At 37.1% G+C, this 23,001-nt stretch overlaps 1 protein-coding gene across 1 annotated transcript; it reads left to right on the top strand.

Moving 5' to 3' along the window:
* The first annotated feature begins 17,946 nt into the window (after positions 1-17,946).
* On the top strand, positions 17,947-21,366 carry LOC105446791. The gene is made up of 2 exons (XM_011684047.2): positions 17,947-18,297; positions 20,199-21,366. The coding sequence occupies exon 2, from the start codon at positions 20,346-20,348 to the stop codon at positions 21,171-21,173; it is 828 nt and encodes a 275-aa protein (XP_011682349.2). The 5' UTR covers positions 17,947-18,297; positions 20,199-20,345; the 3' UTR covers positions 21,174-21,366.
* The last annotated feature ends 1,635 nt before the right edge of the window (positions 21,367-23,001 follow it).

Genomic DNA, 23,001 nt, shown 5'->3' with positions numbered 1-23,001 from the left:
GTTGTAGCTAAGACAATTCTCTACAAGCTTTAAAATAACCATTTTTCATTTTGATGACGTCATCATAGTGAAAATCTCGATTAAAGGCCTCATGTCAAAAGGCCTTCATAATTTGCCTTATCCCTATAGAAGGTGAATTTCGTTCGCGTCATGAAACTACATGATATTGTTTTTTAAGAATTTTTAAGCAGTATCTCGCTTATTTTTGCTCTATTTTGTCTCAAATTTAAGTTGACCAGCCCACCTATACTTGTTCCAAACAAGTATTATATGTCTAGTTATTATTTATTTTTATTTCTTCCCGTTTTTTGTGGTCCGGATAACTCAAGTTTGGTTTAATTAATTTCATTAAATTTCGGCACAGTTATAGGTCATTGTCATAAGACATGACAGGAACATTTTCAAGGTCATTAGGTTATCGTGACGTCATCCAGGCGCCATTTTGTGAAATCACGTTATCCATCATATCTTCATGATGCATCAGCAAAGGTCATTCATATTCATATCACATATACTTTAGGTCAAGGGTCAACAGGTCATGTCATCAAAGGTCACACAAAGGTCATGACGCGCGCGTACGCGTGCGTCAAAATTTTAAAAAGCTCAAAATCACTAAACTACTAAAGTAGAGTACGAATCAGGTCATTTTAAGCATTTCAAAATTTTCCGTCCGTACGTTTCCCCGCGCGCGTTGTGCGCGCTCACAGCGCGCGGAAAAGGTCAAATTCAAAAATGTTTACATGATTTGGATTCCTCTTAACGTAATTGACAATTTACATTAATTTCAGTCACTCTTCATATTTCATAACGCCGTGAGCGTGCGTCAAAGTTCAAAATCCGCGCGTACTGCTATGGGCAATATAATGCAAATTTGATAAAAAACATGCCATTTTAAAAATCGAAATAGCTCTTCAGATAGTCCGTTGACCCCCAATTTTTATATCATGGTTGGAGAAAGCATGAGTTGGAGATATGATTTCATACCACCCTGACTCGTACAAAGTGAAACAAAGTCATCATATTGGCATCTAAACTCAAACAAATGTATTTCGTTGATGACGTCATTTTTGTCTTTGTTTAATTGAGATTATCTCACTTATCGGTGATCAATCTTCTTCCAGATTTTGATATGTTGTAGCTGAGATAATTGTCTATTAGAAATTTGTCATATAATATCATTTAGATGACGTCATCATAGTGAAATATTCGATTAAAGGCGACAATGCATAATTTGTCATATTTGCGTGTTATGTCTATTGGAGGTCACTTTTTTCAAAACATGAATCTGCATGACAAGGTGTTTTGACCAGTATCTCGGTTGTTATTCAACAGTTTTCTCCCAAATTTTAATATGTTGTAACTGAGACTATTTGCTATCTAAATATTTCCTTATTTTTTCAATCAAATGTCAGGATCATGCTTATGCTCATCATCATCATTATCGTTTTTATCATTATATAACATTATCATTATCATCATCATCATCACCTTTACTATCATGATCATCATCATGGTCATCATGATCATCATTGTTTACATGTCTATATAAATTCTCCCATTCTCAATTCTATCATAAGACTTAGACAGACCACCTTATTCGTCTTCGTGACGAATTAAATTTCTAGTTAGGTGGTCTGTCGTTCGACAGATAACCTATTGTTTTTGTTCAAATTTTCTTTCTTTATTTATTATTATTTATTTTTATTTCTTCCCGTTTTTTGTGGTCCGGATAACTCAAGTTTGGTTTAATTAATTTCATTAAATTTCGGCACAGTTATAGGTCATTGTCATAAGACATGACAGGAACATTTTCAAGGTCATTAGGTTATCGTGACGTCATCCAGGCGCCATTTTGTGAAATCACGTTATCCATCATATCTTCATGATGCATCAGCAAAGGTCATTCATATTCATATCACATATACTTTAGGTCAAGGGTCAACAGGTCATGTCATCAAAGGTCACACAAAGGTCATGACGCGCGCGTACGCGTGCGTCAAAATTTTAAAAAGCTCAAAATCACTAAACTACTAAAGTAGAGTACGAATCAGGTCATTTTAAGCATTTCAAAATTTTCCGTCCGTACGTGTCCCCGCGCGCGTTGTGCGCGCTCACAGCGCGCGGAAAAGGTCAAATTCAAAAATGTTTACATGATTTGGATTCCTCTTAACGTAATTGACAATTTACATTAATTTCAGTCACTCTTCATATTTCATAACGCCGTGAGCGTGCGTCAAAGTTCAAAATCCGCGCGTACTGCTATGGGCAATATAATGCAAATTTGATAAAAAACATGCCATTTTAAAAATCGAAATAGCTCTTCAGATAGTCCGTTGACCCCCAATTTTTATATCATGGTTGGAGAAAGCATGAGTTGGAGATATGATTTCATACCACCCTGACTCGTACAAAGTGAAACAAAGTCATCATATTGGCATCTAAACTCAAACAAATGTATTTCGTTGATGACGTCATTTTTGTCTTTGTTTAATTGAGATTATCTCACTTATCGGTGATCAATCTTCTTCCAGATTTTGATATGTTGTAGCTGAGATAATTGTCTATTAGAAATTTGTCATATAATATCATTTAGATGACGTCATCATAGTGAAATATTCGATTAAAGGCGACAATGCATAATTTGTCATATTTGCGTGTTATGTCTATTGGAGGTCACTTTTTTCAAAACATGAATCTGCATGACAAGGTGTTTTGACCAGTATCTCGGTTGTTATTCAACAGTTTTCTCCCAAATTTTAATATGTTGTAACTGAGACTATTTGCTATCTAAATATTTCCTTATTTTTTCAATCAAATGTCAGGATCATGCTTATGCTCATCATCATCATTATCGTTTTTATCATTATATAACATTATCATTATCATCATCATCATCACCTTTACTATCATGATCATCATCATGGTCATCATGATCATCATTGTTTACATGTCTATATAAATTCTCCCATTCTCAATTCTATCATAAGACTTAGACAGACCACCTTATTCGTCTTCGTGACGAATTAAATTTCTAGTTAGGTGGTCTGTCGTTCGACAGATAACCTATTGTTTTTGTTCAAATTTTCTTTCTTTATTTATTATTATTTATTTTTATTTCTTCCCGTTTTTTGTGGTCCGGATAACTCAAGTTTGGTTTAATTAATTTCATTAAATTTCGGCACAGTTATAGGTCATTGTCATAAGACATGACAGGAACATTTTCAAGGTCATTAGGTTATCGTGACGTCATCCAGGCGCCATTTTGTGAAATCACGTTATCCATCATATCTTCATGATGCATCAGCAAAGGTCATTCATATTCATATCACATATACTTTAGGTCAAGGGTCAACAGGTCATGTCATCAAAGGTCACACAAAGGTCATGACGCGCGCGTACGCGTGCGTCAAAATTTTAAAAAGCTCAAAATCACTAAACTACTAAAGTAGAGTACGAATCAGGTCATTTTAAGCATTTCAAAATTTGTCATATGCATAATGCATAATCATCTTAAGACGTGACAGGAACATTTTCAAGTTCATCAATATATCGTGACGTCATCCAGGCGCCATTTTGTGAAGTGCTCTGAGAATCAACTCATGATCATATCTTTATAACCGTAAATCATTTCTCATTCATATTTATAACGATTATGGTCAATATCCGTCCGGTCAACTTAGGTTAATAAACGCGCGCGTACGCGTCCGTCTGCGCGTCGGTGCGCGCAAAAACAAAAAATGCTCATAATCCCTTTTTGATCAAATTAGAGTACGTTTTAGGCCATTTCAAGCATTTCGAGAATTTTGCGTGCGCACACCTTTCCGTGCGCATAAATTTGCGCGCACGTTTTTGTTCGTAATGGTCTAACACAACCTTAAATAGTCATTTTTTGTCTATCATAGAATTTCCCATTTTTTTCCGATCAATTCGATACCATGTTTATCTCTTTATGACCATTAATAAGGAAATGACCGTCCGTTTAAGGTAAATGTCTGTGCGTGCGAGCTCTTGTAATACATAGCATATATGGTCAAAAACATGCCTATACAAAATACATTATAGCTCTTTAGGATGCAAGTTGACCCCACAATTTTTTGCGTGTCAAACTCGTGAGAAATAATCGAGCCAGTTGTAAATAACATCGCGCACCAGCTGCTGGTGACAATGACAATGTATATTACTGGTATAACAAAATGCGCACCATACACGAACTCTATTGTGACGTCACAATCAGACCTATATCTCCGTCGTTTTATCTTTGTTTACGCTGAGCGTTGAGTATGTTGTAGCTGAGAAAATAAGCTATCACAAGTGCGCCTTTTATTTTTCGATCAGATGCCGGGATCATGCTCATATATTTCACTTACAAAGTGGGATTTGATAATTCCATTTTCCGTTTACGTGTAATCTCTAAGGGAAATGTTTTGGTATATCGGTAACGCACTTGACTTCCGACCTCGAGGTCCCTGGTTCGAGTCCGGGCGTCTCCAACAATTTTTTTCTTCACTTTTTTTTCTTTTTGACCTTTCACTCTACCATCTCCTTTGAATATTAAAACACGTACAATCGCAAATAATGTAATAAACAACCATATTTACTTTATTATTACCCTATTATCACTAGATCCATTACTTTTTGCGTGTAATCCTTATGGAAGATGACCTTTTCCTCAAATCTGGATTCTACATTCTTGTCTTTTGCGAGCAATATCGCCGTTATTTCGGCTTGATTTTTGTTGATTTTTGAGTATGTTGTAGCTGAGACTATATACTATCTAAATGTTCTCTAATTTTTTTCAGTCTGTCATCGTAGTCTGTTGATGATAATCATCAACATCATCATGATCATCATGATCATCATCATCGTCATCACCATTACTACCAAGATCATCATCATCATGATCATCATGATGATCATCATTGTTTACATGTCTATATAACTTCTCCCATTCTCAAATCTATCATAAGACATAGACAGACCACCTTATTCGTCTTCGTGACGAATTAAATTCTAGTTAGGTGGTCTGTTATCAACAGACCACCTATTGATTTCGTCAGAATTTTCTTTATTTATTTTTATTTCTTCCCGTTTTTTGTGCCCCGGATAACTCAAGTTTGGTTTAGTTAATTTCATTAAATTTCGGCACAATTATAGGTCATTGTAATGAGACGTGACAGGAACATTTTCAAGGTCATCAGGTTATCGTGACGTCATCCAGGCGCCATTTTGTGAAATCATGTTATCCATCATATCTTCATGATGAATCAGCAAAGGTTATTCATATTCATATCACATATACTTTAGGTCAAGGGTCAACAGATCATGTCATCAAAGGTCACATAAAGGTCATGACGCGCGCGTACGTGTGCGTCACAATTTTAAAAAGTTCAAAATCACTTAACTACTAAAGGAGAGTACGAATCAGGTCATTTTAAGCATTTCAAAATTTTTCGTCCATACATGTCCCCGCGCGCGTTGCGCGCGCTCATGACGCGCGGAAAAGGTCAAATTCAAAATGTTTACATGATTTGGATTCCTCTTAACGTAATTGACAATTTACATTAATTTCAGTCACTCTTCATATTTAATAAGGCCTTGAGCGTGCGTCAAAGTTCAAAATCCGCGCGTACTGCTATGGGCGATATAATGCAAATTTGATCAAAAACATGCCATTTTAAAAATCGAAATAGCTCTTCAGATAGTCCATTGACCCCCAATTTTTATATCATGGTTGGAGAAAGCATGAGTTGGAGATATGATTTCATACCACCCTGACTCGTACAAAGTGAAATAAAGTCATCCTATTGGCATCTAAACTCAAACAAATGTATTTTGTTGATGACGTCATTTTTGTCTTTGTTTATTTGAGATTATCTCACTTATCGGTGATCGATCTTCTCCCAGATTTTAATATCTTGTAGCTGAGATAATTCTCTATCAGAAATATGGCATTTATTTTTCATTTAGATGACGTCATCATAGTTAAATATTAGATTAAATGCGACAATGCATAATTTGTCATATTTGCGTGTTATGTCTATGGGAGGTTACTTTTTTCTAAACATGAATCTGCTTGACAATGTGTTTTGACCAGTATCTCGGTTATTATTCAAAAGTTTTCTCCCAAATTTTAGTATGTTGTAGCTCAGACTATTTGCTATCTAAATATTTCCTTATTTTTTCAATCAGATGTCAGGATCATGCTCGTGCTCATCATGTTCATCATCATCAATGTCACCATCATCATCATCATCATCATGGTCTGAAGATGATCATCTTCAACATCATCATGACCATGATCATTATCATCATCATCATTAACATTATCGTTTTTATCATCATATAACATTATCATTATCATCATCATCATCACCTTTACTATCATGATCATCACCATGTTCATCATGATCATGATCATCATTAACATTATCGTTTTTATCGTCACATAACATTATCATTATCATCATCATCATCACCTTTACTATCATGATCATCATCATGTTCATCATGATCATCATTGTTTACATGTCTATATAACTTCTCCCATTCTCAAATCTATCATAAGACTTAGACAGACCACCTTATTCGTCTTCGTGACGAATTAAATTCTAGTTAGGTGGTCTGTTATCAACAGACCACCTATTGATTTCGTCAGAATTTTCTTTCTTCTTTATTATTATTATTTCTTTATTTTTATTTATTTCTTCACTTTTTTGTGTGTCGGATAACGTAAGATTGGTTATGTCAATTTGATTCAATTTCGGCACAGTCATAGGTCATTATCATGAGACGTGACAGAAGCATTTTTAAGGTCATTAGATTATCGTGACGTCATCCAGGCGCCATTTTGTGAAATCCCGTTATCCATCATATCTTCATGATGCATGAGCAAAGGTCATTCATATTCATATCACATATACTTTAGGTCAAGGGTCAACAGGTCATGTCATCAAAGGTCACATAAAGGTCATGACGCGCGCGTATGTGCGCGTCAAAATTTAAAATTGCTCAAAATAACTAAACTATTAAACGAGAGTACGAATCAGGTCATTTTAAGCATTTCAACATTTTCCGTCCGTAAGTGTCCCCGCGCGCGGTGTGCGCGCTCACAGCGCGCGGAAAAGGTGAAATTCAAAATGTTTACATGATTTGGATTCCTCTTAACGTAATTGACAATTTACATTAATTTCAGTCACTCTTCATATTTCATAAGGCCGTGAGCGTGCGTCAAAGTTCAAATTCCGCGCGTGCTGCTATAGGCAATATAATGCAAATTTGATCAAAAACATGCTACTTTATAAATCGAAATAGCTCTTTAGATAGTCCGTCGACCCCCAATTTTTATATCATGGTTGGAAAGAGCATGAGTTGGAAATATGATTTCATACCACCCTGACTCGTACAAAGTGAAACAAAGTCATCATATTGGCATCTAAACTCAAACAAATGTATTTTGTTGATGACGTCATTTTTGTCTTTGTTTAATTGAGATTATCTCACTTATCGGTCATCGATCTTCTCCCAGATTTTGATATGTTGTAGCTGAGATAATTCTCTATTAGTAATATGTCATTTATTTTTCATTTAGATGACGTCATTATAGTTAAATATTCGATTAAAGGTGACAATGCATAATTTGTCATATTTGCGTGTTATGTCTATGAGAGGTCACTTTTTTCAAAACATGAATCTGCATGACAATGTGTTTTGACCAGTATCTCGGTTGTTATTCAACAGTTTTCTCACAAATTTTAGTATGTTGTAGCTGAGACTATTTGCTATCTAATATTTTCTCATTTTTTTAATCAGTTGTCAGGATTATGCTTATGCTCATCATCATCATTAACATTATCGTTTTTATCGTCATATAACATTATCATTATCATCATCACCTTTACTATCATGATCATCACCATGTTCATCATGATCATCATTGTTTACATGTCTATATAACTTGTCTTATTCTCAAATCTATCATAAGACTTAGACAGACCACCTTATTCGTCTTCGTGACGAATTAAATTCTAGTATTTTAATTGAATTTGTACAAAAACACAATTCAATTTAAATAAATTTGTGACCACTCTTTTGTGTGCACGATTACTCAAAATTGAACCGTCCAATTTCTTTCAAATTTAACACAGTTATAGGTCATCATCTTAAGACGTGACAGGAACATTTTCAAGTTCATCAATATATCGTGACGTCATCCAGGCGCCATTTTGTGAAGTGCTCTGAGAATCAACTCATGATCATATCTTCATAACCGTAAATCATTTCTCATTCATATTTATAACGATTATGGTCAATATCCGTCCGGTCAACTTAAGGTCAATAAACGCGCGCATACGCGTCCGTCCGCGCGTCGGTGCGCGCAAAAATAAAAAAGGCTCATAATCACTTTTTGATCAAATTAGAGTACGTTTTAGGCCATTTCAAGCATTTCGAGAATTTTGCTTGCGCACACCTTTCCGCGCGCATAAATTTGCGCGCACGTTTTTGTTCGTAATGGTCGAACGCAACCTTAAATCATCATTTTTTGTCTATCATAGTATTTCCCATTTTTTCCGAACAATTTGATACCATGTTTATCTCTTTATGACCATTAATAAGGAAATGAGCGTCCGTTTAAGGTAAATGTCTGTGCGTGCGAGCTCTTGTAATACATAGCATATATGGTCAAAAACATGCCTATACGAAATACATTATAGCTCTTTAGGATGCAAGTTGACCCCACATTTTTTTGCGTGTCAAACTCGTGAGAAATAATCGAGCCAGTTGTAAATAACATCGCGCACCAGCTGCTGGTGACAATGACAATGTATATTACGCGTATAACAAAATGCGAACCATGCACGAACTCTATTGTGATGTCACAATCAAACCCTTGGCACACTGTTTGCAGTGTATCGAAAATTCGTCAAGCACTGGATGCACAGTGCTTGTTTGACGATGTTTTTGCAACTTCTAATGCTAGGAAATCCTGTGGAGTGTAGGCTACATAATTATAAGATAGTAATTTATAATTGATAAGATAGTATAAGATAGTAAGAGTTTCTTGTTTGCTCTAATTATCTGATGTGGTTAATAATAGTAATATTTACTGCCTAATTCAGGGCAATACGACTTGCCATATATCATCCTCACCTTAGGTTCGGGCGATATACGTCGTATTGCCCAGAAGGCAGTCAATATTACTTAATTATGCATCATCATGATAATTGCTCAATATTTCGTTCATCAGTTCAGCTCATCAGTTTAGTTCAGTTCGTCCGTTTAGCTAATCAATTCAGTTCATTTTACATCAGTTCAATATATCAGTTCATCAGTTTATCAGTACTTCATTCATCAATTCATATCTTAATACAATAAATACATCATTTTACATTAACATAATTTCACGGGGTAATTAAATTGAAGATGAGCATAATCATAAGAATTGAAGACAGACCACCTAATTCGTCCCCATGACGAATTAAATTTCTAGTTATTATTATTATTAGGTGGTCTGTCGTTCGACAGATCACCTATTGTTTTCGTCAGAATTTTCTTTATTTATTATTATTATTAGGTGGTCTGTTGTCAACAGACCACCTATTGATTTCGTCAGAATTTTCTTTCTTTATTAGGTGGTCTGTTGTCAACAGACCACCTATTGATTTCGTCAGAATTTTCTTTCTTTATTAGGTGGTCTGTCAACGACAGATCACCTATTGTTTTCGTCAGAATTTTCTTTCTTTATTTATTCTTTATTTTTATTTCTTCCCGTTTTTTGTTTATCGTTTAACTCAAGATCGGTTGTGTTAATTTCTTTCAATTTTGACACAGTCATAGGTCTTCGTCATGAGACGTGACAGGAACATTTTCAAGGTCATCAGGTTATCGTGACGTCATCCAGGCGCCATTTTGTGAAATCACGTTATCCATCATATCTCCATGATGCATTAGCAAAGGTCATTCATATTCATATCACATATACTTCAGGTCAAGGGTCAACAGGTCATGTCATCAAAGGTCACATAAAGGTCATGACGCGCGCGTACGCGTGCGTCAAAATTTAAAAATGCTCAAAATCACTTAACTATTAAAGGAGAGTACGAATCAGGTCATTTTAAGCATTTCAAAATTTTCCGTCCGTACGTGTCAACGCGCGCGTTGCGCGCGCTCACAACGCGCGGAAAAGGTCAAATTCATTTTTTTACATGATTTAGATTCCTCTTACCGTAAATGACAATTTACATTAATTTCAGTCACTCTTGACCTTTCATAAGGCCGTGAGCGCGCGTCAAAGTTCAAAATCCGCGCGGGCTGCTATGGGCAATATAATGCAAATTTGATCAAAAACATCCCATTTAAAAAATCAAAATAGCTCTTCAGATAGTCAATTGACCCCAACTTTTATATCATGGTTGGAAAAAGCATGAGTTGGAGATATGATTTCATGTGTCATTTGACCCTCAATTAACTCATGACGTCATCATAATGGCCTCCAAACTCAAAATTTCAATTTGCATATTATGACGTCAGCATATTTTTGTAAAATTGATTGTATCTCTGTAAATATTGATCAATTTTCTTTCGAATTTTGATATGTTCTACCTGAGTATATTCTCTACAAATGCAGTCACCATGATATTTCATTTTTACAATGGTATTGTGGCGTATTTTTGCGATTAAAGGAGGCATGTCAATTTTTCACATTTTGCGTGTATTCTCTATGGGACATGACTTTTTCTCAAAACTGGATTCTACATTCTCGTCTTTCGCGAGCCATATCTCCGTCGTTTTATCTTTGTTTACGCTGAGCTTTGAGTATGTTGTAGCTGAGACAATAAGCTATCACAAGTATGCCCTTTATTTTTCGATCAGATGCCGGGATCATGCTCATATTTCACTTACAAAGTGGGATTTGAAAATTCCATTTTCCGTTTACGTGTAATCTCTATGGGAAATGTTTTGGTATATCGGTAACGCACTTGACTTCCGACCTCGAGGTCCCTGGTTCGAGTCCGGGCGTCTCCAACAATTTTTTTTCTTCACTTTTTTTTCTTTTTGACCTTTCACTCTACCTTCTCCTTTGAATATTAAAACATGTAGAATCGCAAATAATGTAACAAACAACCATATTTACTTTATTATTACCCTATTATCACTAGATTCATTACTTTTTTGCGTGTGATCCTTATGGGAGATGACTTTTTCTCAAATCTGGATTCTACATTCTTGCCTTTTGCGAGTAATATCGCCGTTATTTCGGCTTGGTTTTTGTTGATTTTTGAGTATGTTGTAGCTCAGACTATACGCTATCTAAATGTTCTCTAATTTTGTTCAATCTGATGTCATCGTGGTCTGTTGATGATAATCATCAACATCATCATGATCATGATCATCATCATCATCGTCATCACCATTACTATCAAGATCATCATCATCATGATCATCATGATGATCATCATTGTTTACATGTCTATATAACTTCTCCCTTTCTCAATATAGTAAATATTATAATCTCTCATAAGACTTGAAGACAGACCACCTAATTCGTCCCCATGACGAATTAAATTTCTAGTTTATTATTATTATTTATTTTTATTTCTTCCCGTTTTTTGTTTATCGGTTAACTCAAGATTGGTTGTGTTAATTTCTTTCAATTTTGACACAGTCATAGGGCATTGTCATGAGACGTGACAGGAACATTTTCAAGGTCATCAGGTCATCGTGACGTCATCCAGGCGCCATTTTGTGAAATCACGTTATCCATCATATCTTCATGATGCATAAGCAAAGGTCATTCATATTCATATCACATATACTTAAGGTCAAGGGTCAACAAGTCATGTCATCAAAGGTCACATAAAGGTCATGACGCGCGCGTATGTGCGCGTCAAAATTTAGAATTGCTCAAAATCACTTAACTACTAAAGGAGAGTACGAATCAGGTCATTTGAAGCATTTCAAAATTTTCCATCCGTACTTGTCCCCGCGCGCGGTGCGCGCGCTCACAACGCGCGGAAAAGGTCAAATTCAATTTGTTTACTTGATTTAGATTCCTCTTACCGTAAATGACAATTTACATTAATTTCAGTCACTCTTAACCTTTCATAAGGCCGTGAGCGCGCGTCAAAGTTCAAATTCCGCGCGTGCTGCTATGGGCAATATAATGTAAATTTGATCAAAAACATGCTACTTTATAAATCGAAATAGCTCTTCAGATAGTCCGTCGACCCCAAATTTTTATATCATGGTTGGAAAGAGCATGAGTTGGAGATATGATTTCATACCACCCTGACTCGTACAAAGTGAAACAAAATCTTCATATTTGCATCTAAACTAAAGAAAATGTATTTTGTTGATGACGTCATTTTTGTCTTTGTTTAATTGAGATTATCTCGCTTATCAGTAATCGATTTTCTCCCAGATTTCAATATGTTGTAGCTGAGATAATTTTCTATCCGAAAAATGTCATTTATTTTTATTTAGATGACGTCATCTTAGTTAAATATTCGATTAAATGCGACAATGCAAAATTTGTCATATTTGCGTGTTATGTCTATGGGAGGTCACTTTTTTCAAAACATGAATCTGCATGACAATGTGTTTTGACCAGTATCTCGGTTGTTATTCAACAGTTTTCTCCCAAATTTTAGTATGTTGTAGCTGAGACTATTTGCTATCTAAATATTTCCTCATTTTTTCAATCATAATGTCAGGATCATGCTCATACTCATCATCGTCATCATCATCATCATCAATATTATCATCATCATCATCATCATCATCAATGTCACCATCATCATCATCATGGTCTGAAGATGATGATCATCAACATTACCATGATCATGATCATTATCATCATCATCAGTAACATTATCGTTTTTATCATCATATCACATTATCATTATCATGATCATCATCACCTTTACTATAATGATCATCATAATGTTCATCATGATCATCATTGTTTACATGTCTATATAACTTCTCCCATTCTCAAATCTATCATAAGACATAGACAGACCACCTTATTCGTCTTCGTGACGAATTAATTTTTTTTTATTTATTTCTTCCCGTTTTTTGTTTATCGGTTAACTCAAGATCGGTTGTGTTAATTTCTTTCAATTTTAACACAGTAATAGGTCATTGTCATGAGACGTGACAGGAACATTTTCAAGGTCATCAGGTTATCGTGACGTCATCCAGGCGCCATTTCGTGAAATCACGTTATCCATTATATCGTCATGATGCATAAGCAAAGGTCATTCATATTCATATCACATATACTTCAGGTCAAGGGTCAACAGGTCATGTCATCAAAGGTCACATAAAGGTCATGACGCGCGCGTACGCGTGCGTCGAAATTTAAAAATGCTCAAAATCACTTAACTATTAAAGGAGAGTACGAATCAGGTCATTTTAAGCATTTCAAAATTTTCCGTCCGTACTTGACCCCGCGCGCGGTGCGCGCGTTCACAACGCGCGTTAAAGGTCAAATTCAATTTTTTCACATGATTTAGCTTCCTCTTACTGTAAATGACAATTTACATTAATTCCAGTCACTCTTGACTTTTCATAAGGCCGTGAGCGCGCGTCAAAGATCAAAATCCGCGCGTACTGCTATGGGCAATATAATGCAAATTTGATCAAAAACATGCCATTTTAAAAATCGAAATAGCTCTTCAGATAGTCCATTGACCCCCAATTCTTATATCATGGTTGGAGAAAGCATGAGTTGGAGATATGATTTCATACCACCCTGACTCGTAAAAAGCGAAATAAAGTCATCATATTGGCATCTAAACTCAAACAAATGTATTTTGTTGATGACGTCATTTTTGTCTTTGTTTAATTGAGATTATCTCACTTATCAGTGATTGATCTTCTCCCAGATTTTGATATGTTGTAGCTGAGATAATTCTCTACCAGAAATATGCCATTTATTTTTCATTTAGATGACGTCATCATAGTTAAATATTCGATTAAAGGTGACAATGCATAATTTGTCATATTTACGTGTTATGTCTATGGGAGGTCACTTTTTTCAAAACATGAATCTGCATGACAAGGTGTTTTGACCAGTATCTCGGTTGTTATTCAACAGTTTTCTCCCAAATTTTAGTATGTTGTAGCTGAGACTATTTGCTATTTAAATATTTCCTTATTTTTTCAATCAGATGTCAGGATCATGCTTGTGCTCATCATCATCATTAACATTATCGTTTTTATCATCATATAACATTATCATTATCATCATCATCATCATCACCTTTACTATCATGATCATCATCATGGTCATCATGATCATCATTGTTTACATGTCTATATAACTTCTCCCATTCTCAATTCTATCATAAGACTTAGACAGACCACCTTATTCGTCTTCGTGACGAATTAAATTTCTAGTTTATTATTATTATTAGGTGGTCTGTTGTCAACAGACCACCTATTGTTTTCGTCAGAATTTTCTTTCTTTATTAGGTGGTCTGTTGTCAACAGACCACCTATTGATTTCGTCAGAATTTTCTTTATTATTATTATTATTTATTCTTTATTTTTATTTATTTCTTCCCGTTTTTTGTTTATCGGTTAACTCAAGATCGGTTGTGTTAATTTCTTTCAATTTTAAGACAGTAATAGGTCATTGTCATGAGACGTGACAGGAACATTTTCAAGGTCATCAGGTTATCGTGACGTCATCCAGGCGCCATTTCGTGAAATCACGTTATCCATCATATCGTCATGATGCATAAGCAAAGGTCATTCATATTCATATCACATATACTTCAGGTCAAGGGTCAACAGGTCATGTCATCAAAGGTCACATAAAGGTCATGACGCGCGCGTACGCGTGCGTCAAAATTTAAAAATGCTCAAAATCACTTAACTATTACAGGAGAGTACGAATCAGGTCATTTTAAGCATTTCAAAAATTTCCGTCCGTACTTGTCCCCGCGCGCGGTGCGCGCGCTCACAACGCGCGAAAAAGGTCAAATTCAATTTGTTTACATGATTTAGATTCCTATTACCGTAAATGACAATTTACATTAATTTCAATCACTCTTGCCCTTTCATAAGGCCGTGAGCGCGCCTCAAAGTTCAAATTCCGCGCGTGCTGCTATGGGCAATATAATGTAAATTTGATCAAAAACATGCTACTTTATAAATCGAAATAGCTCTTCAGATAGTCCGTCGACCCCCAATTTTTATATCATGGTTGGAAAGAGCATGAGTTGGAGATATGATTTCATACCACCCTGACTCGTACAAAGTGAAACAAAATCTTCATATTTGCATCTAAACTAAAGAAAATGTATTTTGTTGATGACGTCATTTTTGTCTCTGTTTAATTGAGATTATCTCGCTTATCAGTGATCGATTTTTTTCCCAGATTTCGATATGTTGTAGCCGAGATAATTCTCTACCAGAAATATGACATTTATTTTTCATTTCAATGACGTCATCATAGTGAAATATTCGATTAAAGGCGACAATGCATAATTTGTCATATTTGCGTGTTACGTCTATGGGAGGTCACTTTTGTCAAAACATGTATCTGCATGACAATGTGTTTTGACCAGTATCTCGGTTATTATTCAACAGTTTTTTCCCAAATTTTAGTATGTTGTAGCTGGGACTATTTGCTATCTAAATACTTCCTTTTTCTTCAATCAGATGTCAGGATCATGCTCATGCATGCTCATCATCATCATCATCATCATCAATATCATCATCATCATTATCATCAATGTCACCATCATCATAATGGTCTGAAGATGATCATCATCAACATCATCATGATAATGATCATTATCATCATCATCATAAAAATTTTCGTTTTTTATCGTGATATAGCATTATCATTATCTTCATCATCATCACCTTTACTATCATGATCATCATCATGTTCATCATGATCATCATTGTTTACATGTCTATATAACTTCTCCCATTCTCAAATCTATCATAAGACTTAGACAGACCACCTTAATCGTCTTCGTGACGAATTAAATTTCTAGTTAGGTGGTCTGTTATCAACAGACCACCTATTGTTTTCGTCAGAATTTTCTTTCTTTATTATTATTATTATTTATTTTTATTTCTTCCCGTTTTTTGTGGTCCGGATAACTCACGTTTGGTTTCGTCAATTTCATTCAATTTTAGCACAGTCATAGGTCATTGTCATGACACATGACAGGAACATTTTCAAGGTCATCAGGTCATCGTGACGTCATCCAGGCGCCATTTTGTGAAATCATGTTATCCATCATATCTTCATGATGCATAAGCAAAGGTTATTCATATTCATATCACATATACTTCAGGTCAAGGGTCAACAAGTCATGTCATCAAAGGTCACATAAAGGTCATGACGCGCACGTACGCGCCCGTCAAAATTACAAAATGCTCAAAATTTTTTAACTATTAAACGAGAGTACGAATCAGGTCATTTTAAGCATTTCAAAATTTTCCTTCCGTACATGTCCCCGCGCGCGTTGCGCGCGCTCATGACGCGCGGAAAAGGTCAAATTCAAAATGTTTACATGATTTGGATTTCTCTTAACGTAATTGACAATTTACATTTTATTTCATATTTCTCGGTAACGAGAATACATGAGATCCCGCCCGCAACGCTACAATCAATACGTTCGTCGCGCTTACATCGTATGATATACGAAATCTTCGAGCTGCAAAAATCTGTTTATATTTTTGCAATCCTTCGTTTCCGGCAGAGTTTTTTGCCGAATTCCACTCGTAGAAAAGTTTCTGACACTTTTGAAACGGGTTTTGTTCTAAAATGGACAAATCTTGGGACTCTAAAAACAATTTTGAAATCCCATCTTCTGCTCGGTGCCTGCCGGGCACGAGCAAGTCACCATCGGAACCTGCAATCACGGGGACGGGTACTAACCCGCAGGCAGCCGGGACTATAATGCCTACCTTACCCGGTGCTTCTCCCCCGACGAGTAAGGCAAAGCCGAGCTCGGGCATCGCTGTGGGTACTCCCAAATGCAAAATTAGTAGCAAGGCAAAGCCGAGCGAGCAAGAAAATACTAAATCGTCTAAGACGAAAGTCAAATCCTCTGACAATAAATATGTTGGTAAGGCTAAGCCGAACCGCGAGGTTGACAACACGAGCAAGGCTAAGCCGCGCTCGGACTCAAAATCGAAGTCTGTGGATTCACGCATTGATAAGCTGGAAGACATGCTTTCTGTGTTAATGGAGAGAATCCCTGCCCCGGCACAGCCGGCTCTGGCCCCACAGACATTCTCCTCTCCGGTTGATAAAAACACGGAGCCCCTCTCGGTAGGAAGATTGACCTCGGGGGAAGGCCTTTTGGCCGATGATTTTTATGATGGAAGTGAATCGCCAGGTAGCGAACTTCTTTATGATACTGACGATGTCGGAAGCATGGGCAGAGCTGTTGGTAGTGTGCCTACTACTGCCGGCAAGGGACAAGATTCAATTCCCATAATCGCCGCAAAATTTGCCATGCCCTCGGGGATTGGTGCCCCCTTACATGACGACATAGCTCAATCTATGACTTATTTGATGAGCAACAAACTGGAAGAAAAATCTCTGGATGAGGCGGCTGAGAAATATCTTTCCCCCGAAAACTGTGAATTGCTTGACATTCCAAGAGTGAACACAATTATTTGGGAAAACTTGCGTTCAGCAACTAGAAATAAAGATCTGAAAATTCAGTACATCCAGAAGTCATTAACCAAAGGCTTGTGTGCTTTCGCACGATCTCTGAACCCGGCTACGATGACCGAGGAGCAGCATGATGCATTGGCGCTGCTATGTAATGCCAATTACGGCCTAAATTCCATGAGGAAGAATTTGATCAAACCGGATCTCAACCCTCTTTTTCATCATCTGTGCCGGCCAACTTACCCAGTTACCAAACACTTGTTTGGCGAGGATCTGGGGCGCCAGGTTAAAGAACTACAAGAACAGCAAAAAGCCACGGCAGGTGTTATGAACACGAGAAACCAGCCTCAAGACAGGCATCAACGCTCATATCATCCTTATCGCAAGGTTACAGACTATGCCAAGCACACCATGAAACGAGCTGGCTGGTTCCCCAATCGAGATCAAGGCAATTCGTCATCCCGTATGTATGGGAACTCAGAGCGCCCTTTTTTAGGGCAGCGCCAGAATTCCAACTTCAAGAAAGGGAATTCAAAACAACAGGCATCACACACCTACACCCCAACAGCAGCCAACAGGGGCAAACAATCGTACCATCGCAAGAAGTAGTCGAGGGAAATTCCCCTTCAGGCTCAAGCACTCAAGAGGTTAGTGTTTGTAATGAAGCCGTGTCTGATATGGTCGGAGGTCGACTGAAGCCATTTTATGAAAATTGGTGCAAAATTACTTCAGATCCATTCTTACTTCAAGCTATTCAAGGCTACAAACTGGAATTTGATCCAGACAAATTCCCCCCCATACAAGACAAGCCCCTCCACACTTACAAGCGAAATGCTATGGAGATGGCTAAGATCCATGAGGAGTTGAATACTCTAGAAAATAAAAACGTCATTGAGCGTTGCTCACACGTCAATGGTGAATTCATTTCACACATTTTCACAAGACCAAAAAGGAATGGAGGAGTTAGACTAATTCTGGATTTGTCCAAACTTAATAAATACATTACTTATTACCATTTCAAAATGGACAACATTTTCACTGCTGTCTCCCTCTTGTCTGAGGGAGACTTCATGGCTTCAGTCGACCTTCGCGATGCATACTACACGGTACCCATTCATACAGAATCTAGAAAGTACCTTCGCTTTGTGTGGCAGGGACAATTATGGCAATTTAAAACCCTGCCAAATGGGCTTAGCTCTGCCCCCAGGCTATTTACTAAGCTTCTCAAACCTGTGTTTGCCTGTCTTAGACAATCCAAACACAAAGTTGTTGGATATTTGGATGACACTATAATTATTGGTAAAACCAAGTCTAGAACACTAGAATCCGTGACAGCTACTACAATGTTACTGAGTAGACTGGGATTCATAATTCATCCAATAAAGTCAGTGCTTGAACCGACTCAAGAAATTGAATTTCTTGGATTCAGACTTAATACAATTAGAATGGAAATTACACTGCCTGTTAACAAAGGCAAAGACGTAAGAGAGGCATGCATTGGGTTGCTAGAGAAGAAAGCCCCCTCCATAAGGGAAGTTGCGAAGATAATTGGGAAAATAGTAGCAACATTTCCAGCTTCTCAGTATGGGCCACTGCATTACAGGGCACTAGAGAAAAAGAAAATAGCAGCATTAAGGTGCAATAAAGGGCACTTTGACAGGCCCATGGTACTTTCACCTAAATCTAAAGATGAAATAAACTGGTGGGTTTCAAATGTTACTTCAGTTAAGTGCCCTATGCATCATGGGAAATTCATGATGGAATTGCGCACCGATGCCAGTGGAAAAGGCTGGGGTGCTACAGATCTAAAATCACAAACAGGGGGCAGATGGAACAGCCAAGAATTAGCTAGGGCTCACAATAATGAAATAAATTATCTTGAGACCCTTGCAGCAGGCCTCGGGTTGAAAGCTTACTGTTCTAACATGAGAAATACACATGTTCTGATTAGGCTTGATAATATGACAGCAACTGCGTACCTCAATAATATGGGAGGTATTAGATCACACTCCTGCAATGAAATTGCCAGTCAAATTTGGGAGTGGTGTAAGGATAGAAATATTTGGTTAACGGCTGCTCATCTCCCAGGTACTCTAAACGTCGAAGCAGACCGCATGTCTAGGAAATTTAATGACAACATTGAATGGATGCTCGATAGGGCTATGTTCAAGTCAATAGTGGGTAGATATGGTCTGCCAGAGGTAGATTTGTTTGCAACTAGACTCAACGCTCAGCTACCAAAGTATATTTCGTGGATGCCAGACCCTAATGCTTGGGCAGTGGATGCATTCACCGTAGACTGGGGTACTCTCAATTTTTATGCCTTCCCACCTTTCAACATAATTCCAAGGTGCCTACAGAAGATTAAAGTAGACAATGCACGAGGCTTATTGGTGGTACCAAACTGGCCTACACAAGCCTGGTTCCCCATTCTTGAAGAAATGTTGCTTGAAGAGCCCATGCTTTTGCCATGGAACATTTCACTTCTCACTCAGCCAGTGTCTGGCAGTCCTCACCCTCTCACTAATCTTGATCTCCTTTGTTGCAGGCTTGGCGTGCACACTGTGACCTACATGGATTAACAGAGAGAACTACAGACATTATTGGTGCATCATGGAGAGAATCAACAAAGAAACAATACAACATTTACATCTCCAAGTGGAAAATTTTCTGCGAACAGCACAAACTTCCATGGATGCAGGCTAAAGCTAAGGATATTTTAGAGTTTTTCAGTGACCTTTTTTACAGACATAATGCTAGCTATAGTGCTATCAATACAGCAAGGAGTGCCCTGGCATCAGTCATGAGTTTGGATGATAGCAACTATACGATTGGTTCACATCCTATCATAAGCAAGTACATGAAAGGTGTTTTCCAGCTAAGAACTCCAACCCCACGCTATGCTCAGGTTTGGGACGTCAGTATTGTATTGGATTACCTTCGTCTTCAACCAGCTAATGATAAGCTTCCTTTGTGTAAATTGACTCAAAAATTGAGCATGTTACTTGCGCTTACTTCAGCACAAAGAGTACAAACTCTTTGGAACCTTAATTTGGACAAGATGTGTTTGAAGACGGACTCGGTGGAATTCCACGTTGATAGCCTGCTTAAGCAGAGTAAACCAGGAAATGTTGGTATAATGGTGAAGATATCAGCATTCCTAGAGGATGAACGGCTTTGTGCCGTACATTGCATTGAACAATATATAAAACTGACAAAAGAAATAAGGAAGTCAGAGAGACACCTGTTCATCTCGTTTCGGAAGCCACACAAAAGGGCATCCTCGCAAACAATTTCGAGATGGATCAGAGTTGTGATGAAAATTTCTGGCATCGATACGGACCAGTATAAGTCTCACTCTACAAGGGCAGCATCTACTTCAATAGCCAAGAAGATGCACATCCCAATGGATGTGATTCTCAAGCATGCCGGTTGGGCCAATGAGAAAACTTTTGAAAAATACTACAACAAACCAGTGAATACGGGACATTCTACTTTCACTCAAGCAGTCCTACATCACTGATTCTGATTTCTACCAGGGCCGGGTTAGCTATTCCTGATAATTGTTGACAAATTATTGTCGCATATGTGACTACTGAGCTTTGAAGTCTCATGTATTCTCGTTACCGAGAAATATGAAATAAAATAGGAGGATTAAACGAGAACTTACAGTTTGAAGTTTGATCCTTATTTTATGAGTATTAGGAGGTTAGAGAATATATGCCCTACCTCTCCCTCCCTTGCTCAGGATCATTAGTATGTTCTCATCAGTCCTATTTTATTTATTTTATTTGTTCATCAGTAGTCACAGTTGCTTTGAAGATTGATTGTAGCGTTGCGGGCGGGCTCTCATATATTCTCTAACCTCCTAATACTCATAAAATAAGGATCAAACTTCAAACTGTAAGTTCTCGTTTAATCCTCCTATTAATTTCAGTCACTCTTCATATTTGATAAGGCCGTGAGCGTGCGTCAAAGTTCAAAATCCGCGCGTGCTGCTATGGGCAATATAATGCAAATTTCATCAAAAACATGCCATTTTAAAAATCGAAATAGCTCTTCAGATAGTCCGTCGACCCCCAATTGTTATATCATGGTTGGAAAGAGCATGAGTTGGAGACATGATTTCATACCACCCTGACTCGTACAAAGTGAAACAAAATCTTCATATTTGCATCTAAACTAAAGAAAATGTATTTTGTTGATGACGTCATTTTTGTCGTTGTTTAATTGAGATTATCTCGCTTATCAGTGATTGATTTTCTCCCAAATTTCGATATGTTGTAGCTGAGCTAATTCTCTACCAGAAATATGCCATTTACTTTTCATTTAGATGACGTCATCATAGGAAAATATTCGATTAAAGGCGACAATGCATAATTTGTCATATTTGCGTGTTATGTCTATGGGAGGTCACTTATTTTAAAACATGAATCTGCATGACAATGTGTTTTGACTAGTATCTCGGTTGTTATTCAACAGTTTTCTCCTAAATTTTAGTGTGTTGTCGCTGAGACTATATGTTATCTAAATCACCCCTCATTTTTCCGATAAGATGTCAAAATCCCGATCATGATGATCATCATCATCATTATCATTATCGTCATCATGACAATCATGATCATGATCAAGTATCTAATTTCAATTCAAAGTGGGATTTGAGAATTCCATTTCCGTTTACGTATAATCGCTATGGGAAACGTTTTGGTATATCGGTAATGCATTTGACTTCCGACCTCGAGGTCCCTGGTTCGAGTCCGGGCGTCTCCAACAATTTTTTTTCTTCATTTTTTTGACTTTTTTGACATTTCAATGATCATAAAATTGAAAACAGACCACCTAATTCGTCACCATGACGAATTAAATTTCTAGTTTATTATTATTATTATTATTTATTTTTATTTCTTCCCGTTTTTTGTGCCCAGGATAACTCACAGTTTGGTTTAGTCAATTTGAATCAATTTTAGCACAGTCATAGGTCATTGTCATGACACGTGTCTAGAACATTTTCAAGGTCATCAAGTGATCGTGACGTCATCAAGGCGCCATTTTGTGAAATCACATTATCCATCATATCTTCATGATGCATCAGCAAAGGTCATTCATATTCATATCATATATACTTTAGGTCAAGGGTCAACAGGTCATGTCATAAAAGGTCACATAAAGGTCATGACGCGCGCGTACGTGTGCGTCAAAATTTTAAAAAGCTCAAAATCACTTAACTAATAAAGTAGAGTACGAATCAGGTCATTTTAAGCATTTCAAAATTTTCCGTCCTTACATGTCCCCGCGCGCGTTGCGCGCGCTCATGACGCGCGGAAAAAGTCAAATTCAAAATATTTACATGA

Source organism: Strongylocentrotus purpuratus, unplaced genomic scaffold (genome assembly GCF_000002235.5).
Source record: "Strongylocentrotus purpuratus isolate Spur 01 unplaced genomic scaffold, Spur_5.0 spur5_scaffold_4, whole genome shotgun sequence".
Lineage (NCBI taxonomy): Eukaryota > Metazoa > Echinodermata > Echinoidea > Camarodonta > Strongylocentrotidae > Strongylocentrotus > Strongylocentrotus purpuratus.
This window is presented reverse-complemented; position numbering and strand designations above follow the sequence as displayed.